At 46.4% G+C, this 14603-nt stretch overlaps 1 protein-coding gene across 6 annotated transcripts in view; it reads left to right on the top strand.

Annotated features, from left to right (window-relative positions):
• Positions 1 to 7729, top strand: part of NAV1 (neuron navigator 1) — a 173195-nt gene extending 165466 nt beyond the window's left edge. For all 6 annotated transcript variants that reach the window (XM_047076696.1, XM_047076695.1, XM_047076694.1 and 3 more), the window contains 6 exons: positions 797 to 951; positions 1094 to 1165; positions 1658 to 1854; positions 2595 to 2713; positions 4713 to 4910; positions 6826 to 7729. In XM_047076696.1, coding sequence (XP_046932652.1) covers positions 797 to 951; positions 1094 to 1165; positions 1658 to 1854; positions 2595 to 2713; positions 4713 to 4910; positions 6826 to 6921 — 837 coding nt within the window. In that variant the 3' untranslated portion in view covers positions 6922 to 7729. The remainder of the gene's footprint in view (positions 1 to 796; positions 952 to 1093; positions 1166 to 1657; positions 1855 to 2594; positions 2714 to 4712; positions 4911 to 6825) is intronic.
• Positions 7730 to 14603: the final 6874 nt, after the last annotated feature.

The following is a 14603-nucleotide window of genomic DNA, read 5'->3' as shown; positions in this document are numbered from 1 at the left end:
AGTCTTTGCCTGGGACTCTGCTTCCCCAAAGCCTTGCCCAGGCCTTTCCCCACCCCCTCTTTTCCCTTTCCTCCCCTTTGCCTGAATCTTCTCCCTTCAGAGTTCTTTTCTTTCCCATCCCACGGCATCCCCTTTCCTAGTCCCTCCTCTGCCCCCAGTTTCTTTCCACACTTTTCCCTTCCCTTCTTTCTCCATTCTTCCCGTGGCCTCTGTTACACTCCTTTCCCTTTTGCTGATCCTGAACTAAACGACACCCTTATTTCCACCTCACTTTCTGCCAACCCTGAAAATCCCGTCTCTTCTTTTGTTTTCTTCCCTCTACCTTTCTTTTCAGTATTTCTTTTCCATTTTACCTTGACTTTGAACTTTCTGGGGAGAAGCACTCCCCAGAATTAAATGTTATACATTATGCGGTTCCCTGCCAAATCCGGATGTCTTTTGAACACTCTGAAGTCGCTTCAAATTTTGGCTCTTCCCAGCACGGGGAGGCACGTCCATTGGAGTGGTTCATGGTGCCAACCCAGTGAAAAGCTGTGTAGGATAGACAATATGATCCCCACCCTTCGGGGACTTAAGAGGCACTGCTTAAGATGGGTTGCCTTAGAGCCTTTGGGACCATGGTTTATCAGTCCATAGTAGCGTGCTTCTACAGTCGCATGTTAAAATGCATCAGACAGGAACCAAAGGCTCCAGGGAAATGCAGAACGAGCATAGCTTCTCCAGAAGCCTTCCTCCCAAGGTTGATCCAAGTGCTCTCGACTCCTGAGTGCTGACCCGCTTCCTTCTCTTATCTCAGGATCTGCAACTGTATCTCTCCAACCTGGCCAACCAGATAGACCGGGAGACAGGAATTGGGGATGTCCCCCTGGTGATCCTGTTGGATGACCTGAGTGAAGCAGGCTCCATCAGTGAGCTGGTCAATGGGGCTCTCACCTGCAAGTACCACAAATGGTAAGCGGGACTCAGGACCCAAGTCACCACAGTGGGAAGAGAGCCTGGTCGGTCCAACCTGTGAGCTTTCCATTGGGTCTAAATAGCAGAAAGCAAGTGTTAAAACGAGTCTAAGTAAACCTTTTTCCTCCTTCTCCCACAGTCCTTATATTATAGGTACCACCAATCAGCCGGTAAAAATGACACCCAATCATGGCTTGCACTTGAGCTTCAGGTAAGAACTGTGCCCTGGATGAACCTTCCAACCCTACCTAAGATTCTATAAACTAGTTAAATCCCAGGATCCAACTAGAGGGGCAGTACCAGAAGGAAAGCGAATTAGGCGGGGCCTCTGGGCTGGGAAGAGAGATTAGGTATATTTGCCATGTCAGTGATGGGGTGGAGGAGACCCCTCGAGAAGAGGAAGAAACTGCAAAACTAGGGGCTGAAGCTAGGACGCTGTAATTTGGGTTCTCTGCCCACACACCACCTCCCCATCTGGGTCATTGGGGTCAGAGGGTTATCTGAAGAGGGTCACTGATTTGAGGGTCAGCTCTGCCTGCCCAGTGCTACTGCCCTGAGTTCTGCCGAGCCCGCTATTACTTGCAAAGAAATCCAGCGGGCATCAGTGGGAGGCAGGCAGGAGGAGGGACAGACTGGCAGGGGATGAGCACTGACAGTGTCCGCATTGCCACCCCGACCCCATTCTCCCCATTCCTGGCTGCAGGATGCTGACCTTCTCCAACAACGTGGAGCCAGCCAATGGCTTCCTGGTTCGTTACCTGAGGAGGAAGCTGGTAGAGTCGGACAGTGACATCAATGCCAACAAGGAAGAGCTGCTTCGGGTGCTCGACTGGGTGCCCAAGCTGTGGTACCATCTCCACACCTTCCTTGAGAAGCACAGCACCTCAGACTTCCTTATCGGTACTGGGGTTCAGCTTCCGCCTTGGGGTCAGAAGGTGGCTTTCCTCTCCGACTTTGCCACCCGGTGGGATGTTCCCCTTTCTTTCTGGAGTCCTCAGCATGTAAAGGAGTGGCAAGCCTCAGGGCTTCAGACCCAGGTCCACTTAATGACTTAAGAAGTGTTCCCCTTGCAGTTAGCCCCACGATGGGGGCAAATCACTTCAACCAGCAGAAAGCTAACCCCGCTCCCTCATTTTTCCCACACTTAACAGGGAAAAGGAAGGAAAGTGTTTAGGAGGGAATGGAAGAGGTTCCCGTCACTCCCTCACCTTGCTTCTACCTTGTGAGGAACCATGTTTATGAGACTGCCAGCCAGGCAGCCGCTCCCACTAGTCTTGACAACAATCTCAGGACAGCCTGACTCTAGATTTCTTTTATTCCCCGGCGCCTGGATGGCTCAGTCAGTTGAGTGTCCGGCTTGGTTTCAGCTCAGGTCATGACCGCATGGTTCGTGGGATCAAGCCCCGCACCAGGCTCTGTGCTGACAGCAGGGGCCTGCTTGGGATTCTCTCTCACCCTCTCTCTGCCCCTCCCCCACTCACTCCTGCTCTCTCTGTAAATAAATAAACTTAAAAAAAAATACATTTCTTTCACTCCTTTAGTTATCAGATCCCTCTGCCTGGTATTAAGAAGTAAAAGAGAGACATGACTGGGGAGAGCTGAGTTCTCAGCCATCTCAATGGCCTCATCCTTTTCCCTAGGCCCTTGCTTCTTTCTGTCCTGTCCCATTGGCATTGAAGACTTCCGGACCTGGTTCATTGACCTGTGGAACAATTCTATCATTCCCTACCTACAGGAAGGAGCGAAGGATGGGATCAAGGTGAGCCCTACCGTCTGACTTTACTCAATCCCCAAGGTCAGGCTGTCCCACCAAACAAAGCAGAATATCTCTTCAAGGTTAGACATGAGGCTACTATGATTAGTTAGGTTCTCTTCCTACTCTTAGGTAGAGTAAGGCCGTGTCTCCAGTCACCATTTAGCAAATGGCTATGGGAGCACTGTCTCTGTGGCCTGTCCAGTCCTGGGCTTTCTGGCTCCATGCCCAACTCAGACCTCTCTCTTAAGGATCAGAGCAGGGGCACCTGGGTGGCTCAGTCTTTTGAACATCTGACTTCGGCTCACGTCATGATCTCACAGTTTGTGAGATCCCCACACTGGGCTCAGGGCTGTCAGTGCAGAGCCTGCTTCAGATCCTCTGTCGCCCCCCTCTCTGGCCCGTCCCCCACTCATACTCTCTCAAAAATGAATAAATATTTTTTAAAAAGAGGATCAAATAGAGAAATCACCAAGCTAAGAATTAAGTAAAAACCCTACTATTAACTACTAATAAAAATGTTACTTTGGCCCAGTTCCATAACCTTTTTAAACATCCTTCTATAGAAGAAAGGAGATAATAAATTCTGCTCTGCCTAAATCACTGGGTTGTTTTGAAGATGTGAAATATGTGAAAAGATTTTTAGAAGTTAGAATAAGAAGGATGCAAATAAGAATGCAAAAGGAAGAGGTCATTTTATTAAAACATCCCCAGTTTTTTTTTCCCGTGAAGTAGGACATAATGATCACTATAGTCTATTCCAGCCCTAGTGAACTATAATGCAATGTCTTGGACCCCTGTTGGCCATATATTTTCCATAAAAGTAATTTGTTATTGGTGTACCTGAGTGGCTCAGTTGGTTAAGCATCTGATTTCCACTCACGTCATGATCTTATGGCCTGGGTTCAAGCCCCACATCAGGCTCTCTGCTGTCAGGGTATACAGCCTGCTTTGGATCCTAAAAAAAAAAAATACAAAAAAGAATAAAAAATAAAACATAAATAGTAATTTGTTATTGTAATAGATATCCCCTAAGGACATGGTAAATTTCTAGAGACACTATCTATGAAACTGATGCCAGAAAACATTATTTCACTTAATTTTGCTTTAAGCAGGTTCCAGGCTCTGAGCTGTCAGCACAGAGCCCAACACGGAGCCTGAACTCATGAACCTCGAGATCATGACCTGAGCCAAAGTCAGATCCTTAACCCAACTGAGCCACCCAGGTGCTCCAAAGTCAGAATTTTTTTTGTGAGATATGATTACTAAGGGTGCCTGGGTGGCTCAGTCAGCTGAGCATCTGACTTCAGCTCAGGTCATGATTTCACAATTCGAGTCCCAGCGTTGGGCTCTGTGCTGCCAGCTCAGAGCCTGGATCCTGCCTCAGATTCTGTGTCTCCCTCTCTCTCTCCCCCTCCCCCAATCACACTCCATCTCTCTCGCTCTCAAAAATAAATAAACATTAAAAAAAATTTAGGGCTGCCTGGGTGGCCCAGTCGGTTAAATTTTAGCTCAGGTCATGATCTTCTGGTTGGTGAGTTCAAGCCCCACATTGGGCTCTGTGCTGACAGCTCAGAGCCTGGAGCCTGCTTCAGATTCTGTGTCTCCCTCTCTGCCCCTCCCCACTCATGCGCTCGCTTTCTCTCTCTCTCTCTCAAAAATAAATAAACATTAAAAAAAATTTTTGACTTAAAAATTTTTAAACATTTTAGAAGAAGATATGATTACTAAAGTGGGAGAATTTCTTACTCAAAAAGTAAAATTATGGGACCATAAGATGGGTACATGTTAAGTATTTAACACAGTCTACCAAATTATCCTCCAAAGTAGTTTTACCAGCTGACACCAACTTCCTTCTTTTGTTGGGAAACTCAGAAAATTCCATGGGGGATCAGAGCCTCAAGGCTTTCCATTTAGGAAGTCCGTATGACCATCAGGAGACTGCATGAGCAAGCTTCTACCTATGGATTCCTCTGCCAGTACTCACATTTCCCCTTCTATCCAGGTCCATGGACAGAAAGCTGCTTGGGAGGACCCAGTGGAGTGGGTCCGGGACACTCTTCCCTGGCCATCAGCCCAACAAGACCAGTCGAAGCTGTACCACTTGCCTCCACCTACCGTGGGCCCTCATAGCATTGCCTCACCTCCCGAGGATAGGACAGTCAAAGATAGCACCCCAAGTTCTCTGGACTCGGACCCTCTGGTGAGTAGAAGCCATTCTAAGGTAAAAGTAAGAGTATTATGGAATTGAACTCTTCGTGCATACCCTGATGGACACTGAAGGGTATCAGCAAGCCCAGGACTAGGAGGAGGTCAGTGAGGAGCTCAACTCTCAGAATCCTGGGTTATAAAGATCATATGCCTGCAACCTAGCTTAAGCTAAATAATAATGCATGCTGGCAAGATATACTCTAGTAAAGAGCCAAGTCTCAGGCAGATCCCAGGTAGGATGCACGGTCACTACCTCTCCCTCTCTGCTCTGGTGCTGTCCTGAAGACTGCCTCAGCTCAGTGGATTTCATGAGCCCCTGTAAGAAGCAGTCTGAGACAAGTGACCAACTAGGGGCAAATATTTGCAAGGCTTGTAACCAAAAGAGGATTGGTATCTAGAATATATAAAACTTCCCGGGGCACCTGGGTGGCTCAGTCAGTTAAGTGTCCGACTTCAGCTCAGGTCATGGGTCCAGTCGTGGGTTCGAGCCCCGCGTCAGGCTCTGTGCTGACAGCTGGGAGCCTGGAGCCTGCTTCGGATTCTGTGTCTCCCTCTCTCTCTCTGCCCCTCCCCGGCTTGCACTCTGTCTCTCTCTCTCTCTCAAAAATAAACATTAAAAAAATAGAATATATAAAACTTGCCACAAAATTTCCAAATAGAACGGACAAAAGATATGAATAGGCATTTGACTAGAGGAAGTGCAAACGGCCAATAAAAATATAAAAAGATCCGTAACCTCTCTAGTAATTGCGGGAATGCACATCCAAATAAGGAGATAACCATTTCACACTGCAAAAATAGTGTGTTTGGAAGCACAGGCTTCCTACTCTGCTGGTGGGAGTGTTCATTAGCAAAGTCATTTTCAGAAGATAACTTGGCAGCTTATATTAAAATTTCAATGTGCACAACTTCTGTGACCTTGCCGTTTTACCTTGCAAGAAATTCTTCCACATAATACACTTTTATTTCAATTTTGACTTTGTTAAAAATGTAGTTATCTGTGTAAAAAAAAAAAAAGCCATTAAGTTGGAAGACTGTTAGTGATCATGTAAATAAAAGGGTAGAGAGAAGATTCGATAAAGAACCAACCAGGCATACTTAGCTAAAATGGAGGGTCATAGTCTTGAAGAACCAGGGGAGAGTGAGAGGTAAAGAGGGAAGAAGGAAGGAGGTGAATTACACTGAAGAGTTTAGACTTGACACAGAGCACTAGGGTACGTGAGCCAGGGGAATCTGGTTCATGATAACACTGGTTATCATCTATTGGAAGAAGTTGACAGACACAGATGTTCTTAGGGCCACTTTGCACATCCCTCCCAATATTAGTCAGTGTGTACGCGCCTTCTGTCCTTTTCTAGAGTGTGAGCGCCCTAGAAGCAGAGGGGGTCTCCGCTGTTTGGGCATCAGCTCACGGCAGGGCACCTTATGTCTCAGCCACACTCCTGAACATCACACACACATGCTTACAGACAGGGTTTAAGTAATCATTGCTGCTTTTTCTTTTTCTTTCTTTCTTTCTTTCTTTCTTTCTTTCTTTCTTTCCTTCTTTCTTTCTTTCTTTCATTTATTTTGAGAGAGAGAGTAGGTGCAGGGCAGGGGCAGAGAGAGAGGGAGACAGAGAAACCCAAGCAGGCTCCACGCCTTCAGTGCAGGGCCCGATGCAGGGCTCAATCTCACGAACCTGAGATCATGACCTGAGCCGAAACCAAGAGTCGGACGCTCAACTGACTAAGCCACCCAGGAGCCCCTTCACTGCTGCTTTTTCATGAGCCACTTGTAAACTCTCTGGGCTCTAAATCACTTACGAAACGAGAATCAGACCCAGGATCTAGATTGTATTAGGTTTCCCTTTTGGGGGCGGGACCCTGAGTCCTAACTCTCATTAATCCATCCTTTGCCCTTTTTAGATGGCCATGCTGCTGAAGCTTCAAGAAGCTGCCAATTACATTGAGTCTCCAGATCGAGAAACCATCCTGGACCCCAACCTCCAGGCCACACTTTGAGGGCCCAACAGTCCCTGTCACCCCGGACAGCAGAATGCCGGCAGGAGCGACGTTCTCTCCTCCTCTCCCCTCTCTTCTTCCAGAGCACTGGCTCTCCGGCCCAAGAGGAGAACAGGAGGGGGAGGAGGAGGTGAAGGAAGAGGGCAGGTTCTTGGTGCTGCACCTTTGAGAACTTCCTAGGAAGGACTGGTGGGGTGGAGTTTGGAAACTTGTGTCCCCTAGATCCATTTACTGGCCTCCTCTCATGACTTTGGGGAAAAGATGATTCTGGGTCTTTTTCCTTGATTTCTTGTCTCAATTAGAAACTCCTAGGCTTTCTGGGGAGGGGCTCAGAAGACATCAGCAAAACCTGCAGCAGTTCCTAAATGATTCTCATGAACAGCTCTGAGAGAGACAGCCCTGTGTGGGGAAACCTGAGGGAGGTGGAAGCTCCCCAGAATTTCTCACAGACCCTTCCGAGTTCTGTCACCACTGCCAATCACTCTTCTTCCCCCAGAGATCTGGCTGGAGCCAAGAAAAAGAAGCATGTGGTTTAAAAAATGTTTAAATCAATCTGTAAAAGGTATTTAAAAAAAAAAAAAAAAAAAGGAAAGATGAAGCTGGAGAGAGAGGAAACAGTTGCCAAGGTAGAGAGAGCGCTGCCCATCCCTGGATGACATAAGGGATGATGACAAGATGGCTGCCTATCTCAGAAGTCACCACACCACAAAAATAACATTCCAGCCTTCAGAGAAAGACTGCTAGCCGTCTTACACCCTTTAATTTAACATGCATGACAGTCAATAAACCCTACTTTTTTTATTTTTTATTTTCGCTTTTTGTTTCGTTTCTTTTTTTTCCCCTCCCATGTGCCTATTGATTTTCCTTTTCTTTCTTTTCTTTCTTTCTTCCTTTTTCTTTCTTTCTTTTTCTTTCTTTCTTTCTTTCTTTCTTTCGTCCTTCCTTCCTTTCTTCCTTCCTTCCTTCCTTCCTTTCTTTTGTCCCCCCCATCTCCTCTCATGCCCACAAAATGCTTGGATTGCTTTTCCTGGGCCTAGTTTGGCTTTGCCAAGTGGGTTTTCTCTGGAGAATCTGATGCCATCTAACTGGCCCTAGCTAGATACCTGCCACCCCACTATCTCTGGCATCCTTGGGACTTATATGAGACATGAAGCATTGGCTCAGACAGAAGTAGTAGAAGAACCTTGACTTCCCTTTTGAGAAAGCACACGTTTTGCTTGGATGCTCAGCTGTCAGTCTCTGACTTAAAAAGGGTGCCGCCCCGTGTTGATAGAAGATCTACTCTGAGCTTCACACTGGACTGGGAGGAAAACCAGGAAACTAGAACTATTCCTTTGTCTTGTGGCCTGTTTGGCCCCTCACTGCCCTATTCTGATGGCACCCACTCTGCTCGACTGAATCCAAAATCCCTAGCTGGCCTTTACTATTTGTTTTTGACAAGTAAATACTCACCTATAAGAGACTGGACATCCGTGTGAAATACTCCCAATCAGAATATAAGGCTCAAGGAATTTGATTTGGTGGCAAAGATCTGCCTTCCAAAGGGATCCACCTGTAGCAGAAGTTGCCCCAAAGGTCTGGCAGTCTGTATGCCTTCATTCAACAAACACGGAGTACTCACTGTCTGTCAGTCACTAGGTTTAAAAAAAAAAAAAAAAAAAAGACGAGACTTGAGCCCTTATATTCACAACCTAGTAGGAAATCTTAACCTCCATTAAATGCACATCTTCTTATCTAGACCCTCAGGATCATCTAAGAAATGTAGCCAAAACCCAAGTTGCCAGCTAGAAAGAAGCCTTTGATTAGATGTCCAATACACGGGGGGTAGAAGGTCTGGGGATCAGTCAAGATGGACCCTGAAGGACTACGGAATCTTGCTTTATCTCAAGTGGGCAAGTTCTCTTCCCGCCATTTCTGGAAGACCCCGTGGGACCAGATCCAGGTTGAACCGCCTGGTGAAGATGAAGTCTCAGGGTTCTGCAGATCAAAGATATGTGATCAGCCTGGGTCCAAGCACTTGTTGTTCAGATTCCTAAGTAGCACAAGACCTTATCAGAACTTCTAGGCGTACGAACCTGGACCATTCTGTCCTCCCCAACCAAGGAATACATGCATCGGACTCTTCACATCAGGATATTTCCATTTAGGTCCAAAAGATGGTTCGGGTTGCTCCCCACGAAAGCTTCTGCATTCACCTGGTAGCTCCCAGGGATGACAGGGTCCTCTATGATGGAGACTATCACTGCTTTTGCTGCTAAGTCCGTGAGCTGTGAAGATCCCCAACCAACTCAGCTGTAAAATATGCAATTCTGTGGTGGGAAGAGGATGTTTGTTCAAGGATGGTGCTGAAATCACTGCCTTAAGGTCTCTGCTGTGCAGAATGAGGACACCCCAGAGCTGGGTGTTCTAACTTGGAAGGAAGGGAAGACCGGATGGGCCTTCTTTGGACCGAGGCCTCTTCTGAACCCTGTCCTTAGCTCCAGTCCCATGGCAAGGCTCAGACTTGTAATGCCACCTTGATAAGGTGGTTGAGCCTTTAATTCTCTACTTTCTGGTGCTGCCCAGCCAGTGCCTTCTAGCATGGATGTTACTGGCTACTTGAGAAAAAGGAAAGGGGAGAGCCCCTTCCTCCATTCCAACTGCCTCAGACCTCCAAAGGGATTCTTGTCTCCCTGGTAACCATGGATACCACCGGGAATTTTCCTTGGATCCTCAACAGGTTGATTCTGGAGGCCTCTCCTGGTATGAATTTTAATCTCTATTCTTGGGACCCACCACCCTCTACTCTGAGTTGACTGCTGCATTTAGCCCAGGTCTCTAGTTGCTTTCCTCCAAAAAGCGTGTTCCCGTCTAATGAGGTAGCACTGCAGCCTCAGCTTTCCCTCTGGAGCCTGGGACCCTGTTTACAGTTGCGCACTTGGGCCCCTCATTGTGGGGATCTATCATCTCACCAAGGAATCGTGGTTATGTGGCAACTGCAGAAGGTTGAGCCTCCTCATGGTGCTATAACCCCTTGGGGTGCTCATCCAGACTTCTCTGAAGCAGAAAAGCTGAGCTCCCCCTTACTGCCCTGGAATTGATGGCAAGAGCAAATCCACAGCGTTCTCTCCTACCTACGCACGTGCTTCTTAGTTGAGGCTACTGGGATCCCTCCAAAAATGAAAACTGGGTCCCCCAGCTAAATTCTCAGCCCCCAGGCACTTTCAGAAGAACCCAGCCTGTCTAGGACTGGGATGTGTGCTCTCCCCTTCCTCTCCAGACCCTCATCTCCATTCCTCACCAAAGTGGGCTAGCAGAGGACATGGGCCAATACCCAAAATCAACTTCTGAGGAGAGCCACAACTGCAGGAGAGGTTCCTCAGCAGAGTCCCTCTCATTTCTGGATGAAGACAACCAACACATTTTGTCCAGTGTATGTGTTTCTCAATCCCTGCCTAGGCATTAAAAATAAAATACTAGGTAATTGGAGGCTAATATGGGACCTGATGTCTGTGTGTGTGTGTGTGTCTCTCTCTCTCTCTCTCTTTCACAAGAGCAGTTTGCTGTTGCTGGTTCCTATCTTCTGAGGCTTCAGAATATTTTTTTAAAAATCTATGCTTTGTGGCAGCTCTACGGTGCTTATCTCTGTCTTTGTGTGAATCCTTATACCAATGTCTTTTTCGTGTAGTCTAACCATTGGGAAGCTAGAGGCTAGCAAGGAAGAAAGATTTGCTGTCCACGGACAGACCCTACAGTGAAGTCCTTATTGATTGCCATGCTACATTTGGTTTTAAATTACCAGCCTTCTAACTAATCTACTCACAGCCCGTAAGGGTTTCAGACAAAATAGTGACTTTTTTTTTTTTTTTTTTCATTTCACTTCTGGCTTTTTGGTTTTCCTGGTTTGCAAGATTCCCGATGGACCTTATCTCCCCGTGTCTTCACTTCTGGCTCCCTGAGACCAGGGTCACACTATACAGAGGGACGCCCCCTTTTAGTCTTGGATGTAACTAGTTTCTGTAGTATTACAAAAGAGTAGGAAGAGAACAGCCTGCTCTTCCTCACAAACGCCTCACATCATCGCCTGACAACGCATATACAGAAATTCTGCTTATAGGTAAAATTTGCCATACTGAGTGAGACTTGGTCCTACAAGCCAGCATCAAGAGACCTACAGGAGGCTCTATGGTCTCTTTATTGCAGGGTGTTTGGGAAAGGAAGCTGTTCTTGTCCTAATCACACATTTATCATGGGGTTCAAGTGCTAAAGTAACCAGATCACCAAATGTAACTCCTCACCATAACCTTTTTTTCTTATTCCTGGGCCTTAGCTGAGCTAAAGCTAATAAGTAGACTATCATAAGTCAACCCCACAAATGGGGTGAAATGTGTTTTTCCAGAGGGTTTGCTGATGGATATACTGATTTAATCCTGGTACACTCTTTCGATGACTAGTAACTACTAGCGAGTTCTGGCTACTAGTGATTCATGACTCCACTAAAGAGGCCATAAGTAATAAAATGGTCTTAGGGACACTGTTCCCAAAAGGCCAACACCTGAAGATACTGCCCTTTATACTTGAATCAGCTTTATATATTCATGAGGGACATATGGGGCCACCTGATCAGGGACATATGGGGCCACCAACTTAGCTCTCTCCGCTGCTGCTGATCCACGTGTGCGTGTGTGCTCAGCCTAGCCCGGGAAGCAAGCACTGCCAGCCATGGACCCTGGCAAACAGAATAAACTGGAAGATGAGGACACCAATGGAAGCTGCACAGAGACCATTACAGCTGAAAATTAAACCTATGTATACTGGATCCTCCCAGTTTGATGTTTTGGCTATTTTTCTTCTTCTTTTTTTAATGTTTATTTATTTTTGAGAGAGAGTGAGAGCATGGGGGGCGGGGGGGAGGCAGAGAGAGGGAAACAGAGGATCCAAAGCGGGCTCTGTGCTGACAGCAGCAAGCCCGTGGTGGGGCTCGAACTCAAGAACCATGAGATTGTGACCCAAGCCAAAGTCTGGCGCTTAACCGACTGAGCCACCCAGGTGCCCCTTGGCTATTTTTCTGAATGATTATGCCATGGAGAATTTTCTGTGTCAAGAGTGGCCAGGGAAGTAAGTGAACTCTTGCTTCCTTGATTCAACTTTTTAGTGGTTTTCAACCTGTGTTTCCAGACCAGCAGCAGCAAGCACTGGGAACTTGTTAAAAATGAAATTCACAGGCCCCATCTCAGACCTACGGCATCAGAAACGAGGGAGAGGGCCCAGCAATTTGTTTTAACAAACCCTGTTGGTAATTCTGATGCATGCTACAGTTTGAAATTCACTTTTTAAAAGGGAAAGCCAAGTAGCAGAATCCCCATGCTGAGGGGCTTTAGGACTGAAAATTAGAAGGTCGCAGGTTATAATTCAGACTCTAATATTAATTTCAAACTCACCTTTCTTGTGCTTCTTTATGTTTCTGTTTTTCCTTTTATTTAACACAGAAAAGGTACGTGTGCCTTTGGGTAGACATTAGGGGGGATGCTGGCCTCTCTTCTAGCTGAACACAATCTTCAGAGAAAAGTATGGCTCTGAAATTTTTACCTGGGAAACTAATGGGCTGTCACAGAAAAAAAAAGCAGTCGGAGGTCTCTTCCAGATTGCTCTTCTGCTGGATTATTTGTGTCTACAGTGAGCCTTTTTCTGATTATATAATAGGATAAGAAAAGGCAGAAAATCTCATTTGTATTTCCATGGCAACTTGTTCTCTTAGCAACAAGCCCTCTCCTTTCGCTGAGTTCTAAAGGCACTTCTGGGTCTGAGAACCTGGCCAGAACCTCCTTCCCCAAGGCAGCTGGAGGGCTTGAGGACCCCAGGAAGATCCCTTCTCCATGCTCTGCTCGGCTCACAGGAGAGACTGAAACACAATGAAGATGTGGGACAGGGGCAGCTAAGTCCCTGGGCCCATCCTTTCCTTCCTCACACCAGGACTTGGGTACAGACCTACTCAGACACAGTGATGGAATAAAATCTTAAAAAACAAACAAACAACCCTGAAAGGAGCTTCTTACCTTTCCAGATTCACGGGGTAGCTGATGGGACCATAGGGTAGATGGGGCTGTTTACAACTGGTTCTGTCTCAAGTTTGTCAGTTTTCCCTGAGAGGGAGCTTATGGATAAAGGACAAAGAAATGTGCTAGTACTAGACCTCTTGAAATTTAGAACCAAGGGTCTGGAGGAGGAACTAAGGCTGGAAGAAGGCGAGTGTAAACTATTGCACTAACATCACCCCCTCAGTCCCCAAAAGGCTGATGATGGGCCTTTGATCATCTCCTGTGGGGTCGTTCTGCTTTCCTGCCATTCCTTGGAGATGGAAGGTGTTGGATAATAAGCCAAGAGCTCCCATATCCCAGCCAATATATGGTTACTGCTGTGCAGTAGCCTCCCACTTCCTAATGTTTTTTGTTACTGTTGTTTTTTGTTTGTTTTTCTTTTTTAACAGAACAATCTTTTTTTTTTTTTTATGAATTCCAACCCCTGCTAGATTCCTTCCCTCCCCCCACCTCACCCCCATCCTGTTTTAGGCAGCGCTGTTTACATGATGGAGTCTGTGTTTCTCAAATGCATGCCGACCCTCAGGTGGAAAGTGGGCAGGAATTTTTGCAAGAGGTTTTTTTGGGTTTTTTTTGGTTTTTGTGTTTTTTTTTAATTTATTGGACATAAAGCCCCAGACCAGGATATGTGTGTGTCTGTGTGTTTGTGTTTTTTCTCATTTGACCCTCGCCTCTTTTTAAATCTACCCCCTTTTATAATCTAGTGTAGAGAAAGCAAATTTGAATCTGGAAAGCAAACCGTTGTATATAGTTGCGGTAACAATCATGAAGAGAGCTGGGCTGTCTGCTCAGTAATTTGTTTTAAGAAACAAATTGATTGAAAATCAAATCCATGCCAGGCCAGCTGAAGAGGCCTTCTTCCATCACTGCCAGAGGCCCCTCTCATGAGGTTCCTCTGTCCATCAGGCTTGTCTCCTCCCAGCAAGATTCATCTGTTCCATGCCATTTGCGTTTCAATAAAGCTATCTCCTGTATTGTCCACTGGTTCTATCTAGTTCCCTCTCTGTCTGGTTTCTGTCTCCATTTATCTTGTGGCCCATTCCTGATCTGCAAGGTGAGACTACTGGTAGTCATTTGCCTAACCAAGAGGTAAACCTCACCTGCCTGGAAATGTTTGATCCTCAAATCCTAAGCAGGAGTTCTGGACCCCTTTGGTTGGGAAAGGGGTGGATGTGGTTCCTACTTGCATGCTGTGGACATAGCCTCCTTCACCAGCCCAAAATTCAGGGTTCTTGAGTCCTCCATCCACTGCCACAATGTTTGAAAATCGACCACCCTCTGGAGTTTCCTAAGTTTTCTTCCAGGGGTGAAGGCAAATTAACCGATGAGAAAAGAAGCTGTTCTAATGGAACAAGGAAAGAAGGAAAAGAAGTCCTACAACTCCCTACTATGGAATTTCAAGGTCCGAGAAGCAATCTTTTTTTTTTCCCTACGAAATTGTAGTAACACAACCCACCTGTCCTCTAACATGGGAGGTGACAAAATATGTTTAGAGCTATCCTCAAATCAAGGAGTCAATCTTTAGGAAGATACTCAGATGAACCGACAACCCCAGATCACCATCAATTTAGCAGCCACAGGCCTAGAACTAGGTGAGGAATTGCC

This window comes from Lynx rufus, unplaced genomic scaffold, assembly GCF_022079265.1.
Source record: "Lynx rufus isolate CCGP_SWC_20201006 ecotype Redwood Valley unplaced genomic scaffold, mLynRuf1.p SCAF_15, whole genome shotgun sequence".
In the NCBI taxonomy this organism is placed as follows: domain Eukaryota; kingdom Metazoa; phylum Chordata; class Mammalia; order Carnivora; family Felidae; genus Lynx; species Lynx rufus.
Note: the sequence above shows the minus strand (reverse complement) of the source record. Positions and strands in the feature narration are given on the sequence as shown.